General features: G+C 33.1%; 1 protein-coding gene across 1 annotated transcript in view; it reads right to left on the bottom strand.

The window, feature by feature from the left end:
* LOC132162696 (cyclic nucleotide-gated ion channel 1-like) overlaps positions 1–4,106 on the bottom strand; it is a 9,647-nt gene extending 5,541 nt beyond the window's left edge. The window contains exons 1-4 of the mRNA XM_059572951.1: positions 3,847–4,106; positions 1,776–2,205; positions 1,128–1,340; positions 531–844 (exon numbers count right to left, since the gene is read on the bottom strand). Coding sequence (XP_059428934.1) covers positions 531–844; positions 1,128–1,340; positions 1,776–2,205; positions 3,847–3,881 — 992 coding nt within the window. The 5' untranslated portion in view covers positions 3,882–4,106. The remainder of the gene's footprint in view (positions 1–530; positions 845–1,127; positions 1,341–1,775; positions 2,206–3,846) is intronic.
* Positions 4,107–4,919: the final 813 nt, after the last annotated feature.

Genomic DNA, 4,919 nt, shown 5'->3' with positions numbered 1-4,919 from the left:
TTCATACAAAACCCTAGTCAGAATTGACTGTAAATATGATCCTCAACTAGGTCAAAATACCAAAACAATTTCAAACATCGGACCAGTTCGGGTGTAAGCGTCTATCGGCCCAAGCCTCCGCTAGCTCCATGGACAAAACCTTAGAAAAAATCTCATTTAAACCATAGGGCCTCCAACATCGGATCGGGTCGGGTGCAAATTAACCAGGTCAAATACAATTAGCCAAGTTCCACATAGCCTAACAAAAAGTATAAGTAAAGACTACAGCTGAAATGTAGGGCTCAAAGGAAACAAAAACCAAGATCACAAACCAATGCCTTAGCTAGCTCTTTTCCATCCAACCTGATAAGGATAACTAACGAAGTAGCCTTTTTACCACAGTTTGATGTATCAAAGTGTTATGTCTATCACTTTATAGGGCTTTAAAATGACTGGTAGTTGATGGGTTTTTTCTTATATATATAAGGAAAAAAAAAAACCATTGTGGAATAGTTCAATATAGAAAGCCAAAGAGTGTAACATGTCCAAACCTCAAATTTCGTAGGCCCCACCAAAAACAGTACGAGAGCTTTCGTGGAAAATCTGTAGATTCCAAATTACGAGATTGAAGGGCTACAAGGAATATTCCAAAATCAAAGCCCGTTGTGTTTGATGTTCCTAAATCCAAGCCGATTGTGTTTGGTGTTTCTATAGAGCACCAATTCTTTAAAAATTTGCGATCACTGAAATGGTCTTTGCAGTTAAAAGAAGTTGAATTAGTACATTCAGCATGCTTTTCACAGGCGGTGTGCCAACAAGCGGTCTCTCGTTGGATTGAAAATAAGTACCAAAAGGCACCCAATACCTAAATATTTAAGAAAGAGAAGTCACATTATAAAGATCAGCAAATTCTGCAGGTATCCTACCAAAAAAGAAAATAGGACAACGAAAGATAGAGAGATCGAGTTGTGTAGAAAGACAAAACAAAGTAATGTATAATGAATGATTTTCCGAACTTGAATATAGAAATGCTCTGGGCTCAGATAAAAATTAATCCGACAGTTATACAGGAAAAAATGAAATAAGCAATAAAAATTTATGATGACGTAAAATAAATATGAATATGATATATTGATAATCAAACTTACATGACTGGAAAGGATATAGAGAAAGAAATTGAATGCAGCTTTAACCCATACAATTCTAGCAAGTTTGATGGCAGTCCTGCTGAGATTCACCCATGATATGTAGATTCGGATAACTCTTGGTACATATTGGAAGAAAACAACAGCGTTCAGCAACTTCCTTTTGTACAAAAATTTCGACTCTCTCATTTCTGAAAAAATAATTGGAAATATAACCTGGAGAAAACATACAACTCATCGTAAGATCTACTTAATTATATAGGCAATATTGTTTATTCAAACTAAGAGATCTTTTCCTGATATCTTTATATATATATCATGACATTACATCCTCCGATCCATGCTTTGGTATACCATGCATACAATAAAAACCCTGGTCGACTTCTAACATTTAAAGAAGATTATCGATGACTTCTAAAGACCAAAACTCTATTTTCTTATACAAGCTTATTTTAAGATATTTTTGGAAAAATTTCACTTATGTTCTCCGAAGTTAAATGATTTTGCAATCATAACCGCGAAATTTAAAAATTTGTAAAGTCAATAAACCATGTTGCAGCCCTTTCTAATTTGACCATTTTTTGTTAAATGTGCAAAATGCCCTTTTTATAATAAAATAAAATAATTCAATAGTAGAAAAGTGTCCCTTACCTGTGGGAGTGGAAGAATAGCGAGAACGTCAATTATGAAGAGCCGCGAGAAGAAGTAGCGGTGTGCTATTTGCCAACGATCTCTAACCACTACAATTCGTCCAAGCTTACGAGAGTCCTCGTCGATATAAGGACAAATAGATTGCAAAATTATATTCAAAACATAAATGAAATCCGTAACAAATCGTAAAGTATAAGCTGTGATCTTTAATCTTCTATCTGTCGACAGGCACTTGTTATCTCCATTGATGATAGGAATGTAAAAGAACAAAGGGTCCACTGATACTGCAATCACACACGACACTGCAAACATCATATTCCACCAATGAGTCAGTGGCTCCTTCGGCTTAAGAATTCTTTCTATTCTTGTTCTCTTTCGTCCTGAATCATCTCCATCAGTTTTGGAAACTTGCATCTCCATATCCTCATCCCTGAACACAATATAACAAACAAAGAATTAAGTTAATGATATATCTTTTTTACTTTCTCCGGCCTTTCAAATAATGGATGTAATAGCGCCACAGCGGGACCATATGGAACTTGTTCTTATATTCTTCAATCTAGCTAGTTTCTTAGAATTTGACTGGCTTTCAGGGTCTCTAATTAATAATAATAATAAAAAATTAATCTTTGAAAAATATTTTACATCAAAACTAACACAACCTCAATTTCATCTATTTTTATGTTCTATCTAAAGGCTTATAATGGTTGTTGTTTTTACCGCAACGGACTCTTCACGAAATTTTTTTGCACTTTGTACCGCTCTGTGTGGCCCTGGAATAGGCCTAGCTTGCTTATGGTTCTTCTGAAACCATTAGCAATCACCATTGCCTGTTGTTTGGTCCTTTTGGACTGGATCCAGAATTTGTTACTGTATTTGTACTGCTTCTACCATTTGAGCTTTGTTGTTGGTGTGCCCTCCTCTTTTGTGTTTGTTTTAATCATGTAATCCCCTTTCCCTTACTTGCTTAGAAAAAAATAAAAAATAAAATAAAGGCTTATATGCCAGCACTTCAAGAAATTATTGTACTAAGATTTCTTGGTCTCGTTTTCTGCTTTTGTAGTTGGGCCTCCCAGCCCATCCACTTAACAAAACATAAAGAGAAGATGGGTTACAACATTTAAAGTTACACAACATTTTTCGTACTCATGTCATATCGGTTGATGTGAGGCGTTTTAAATACCTTCTCATAATACACATCAACCAATATGATATGAGTATAATAAATCAGTGTAAAAAAAATAGCATTACGACTCTTTACAAAATACTCATATTGTTCAAGGATAGCATAGTACTGAGCTAAAGACTACACCTCACTCGTCAAACTATGCAACATGTCTAACCCTTATTTATTTTCAGCACCTAAAAAGCCATTTTGAGACAAGAATATGACCTTATATATTTTGCGGACATAAATTTCTTCAAACCAATATGGAGAAAATATCTTCCAACCCATTTAAAATAGTGTCAAGTATCTATAAACATTTAAAACAAACATTAAATTATTAAGGTCATTAATAGCAGTTTATTAACTTAAACTAACGTTTTAAATGTTTATGGACACTTGAGAATATTTCCTCCATACTGGTTTGGAGGAAATTTCTGTCCATATTTTATGGTTATGTTTTATTACATCTAATATTATTAGAAATGCATGATATTTCATCATTTAAAAATTTTAGATTATGTGATGATAACACATACATATATATCATATCAATAAAGTTTATTTTGGACCTGTATTCATATATTTTTTTAATGGAAGTTTTCCTTCAAAATAAAAATTACTTTACCATTTACATTAAAAATAAAAAATAAAATAAAATAAATTAAAAATAAAAATAAAAAGAAGAAGGAAAGAAAATGTTGATGATAAATATATATATAGTTAGGTCCCGTAAAGCAACAAAATATTTGAAAGATGCGGAAATAGTGCCTTCCTGTCACATACAAAATCCTTTGAGTTTGTGAAATTTTTACAAAGATAATAATCGTATCTATAAGGAAACGATCGAACGACCATATAAATAATATAGAACGTAAAAAGAACAAGTAGAAGATGCTAGCTAACCTCGTCCCTTTCTTCAGCCGATGCCAACTATTCATAACTAAAGCTTATAAACGTACGATACAACGTCCTAACCCACCAACTGCTATTAGAACGACAACAGTATGCGTTTAGATTCCTGAAAAACTGCAAAACAGATTAGTCGAACACCACAGTTCGTATATTAATCAAAGTGCATCCTCGCAGGTAGAAACGTAATACTCTGCAGCATAAGATATGATGATAAATGAATCAGCAAATAGCAGTTAATTTGGACAAAGCAAAGAGTGGTTTATTTGTAGGATTTACGAGTACTCTGCATCTGCAACTAATAAACAAGAGCATTTGTCGCGGTTGTAGATATTTATTCGTTATTTGTCAGTCAACCATCCGGGTGGGAGAGACACTTCTTCAAGTCTTTCTTTTTTGTTTTTTTCACAGCTGGCGTCCTTCAAGTCTTTCTTGGCAACTGATGAAAATTCAATATTCATTACAAAGTCAAGCAGCCAGAGAATGGTAGTGCAGAAAAAAATGGAACTTGGAAACTTCCCAGCAAAATAATATGATTAAGAAATATAAGAAAAGTAAGCGATATACTACATATTCCCTCCGGTCTTGTTCTACTTAACTGCCAAGGGTCCCCTTGATCAAAAAGATTCACCCATGAGCATCTCAGAAAGATTCACCCATGCAAAACTAAAATATTTAGTTTAAAATTTTAAATTTTTATTTTAGTTACTGTTTTCTCTATATACACACTAAGAGATTTTATATTTTATTTATTTTTTTATAGTTTTTTCTATTTTTTTTCTTAAAGAAAAATATATATATATATATATATATTGTTGATGTAGTGTGCTATATAGTGAATGAGATACACAAAAAATATTTTGATTATAAACTATTTAACCATTCTGTTGGATATACTCTGGCGACGACTTCACAGCTTCCTTCTCATTATATAACTCGTGCGACTGTGCGAGATTATGTGCTTGTTACGTGGCAAGAAAAGTCATCCTCCAAAAAAATCTTGCATAAGAAGTGACAAAACTCTTGAAAAAAGCATGACGTACATAAATTTAGCCAAAAAAAAAAAA

Source organism: Corylus avellana, chromosome ca1, assembly GCF_901000735.1.
Source record: "Corylus avellana chromosome ca1, CavTom2PMs-1.0".
Classification (NCBI taxonomy): Eukaryota; Viridiplantae; Streptophyta; class Magnoliopsida; order Fagales; family Betulaceae; genus Corylus; species Corylus avellana.
Note: the sequence above shows the minus strand (reverse complement) of the source record. Positions and strands in the feature narration are given on the sequence as shown.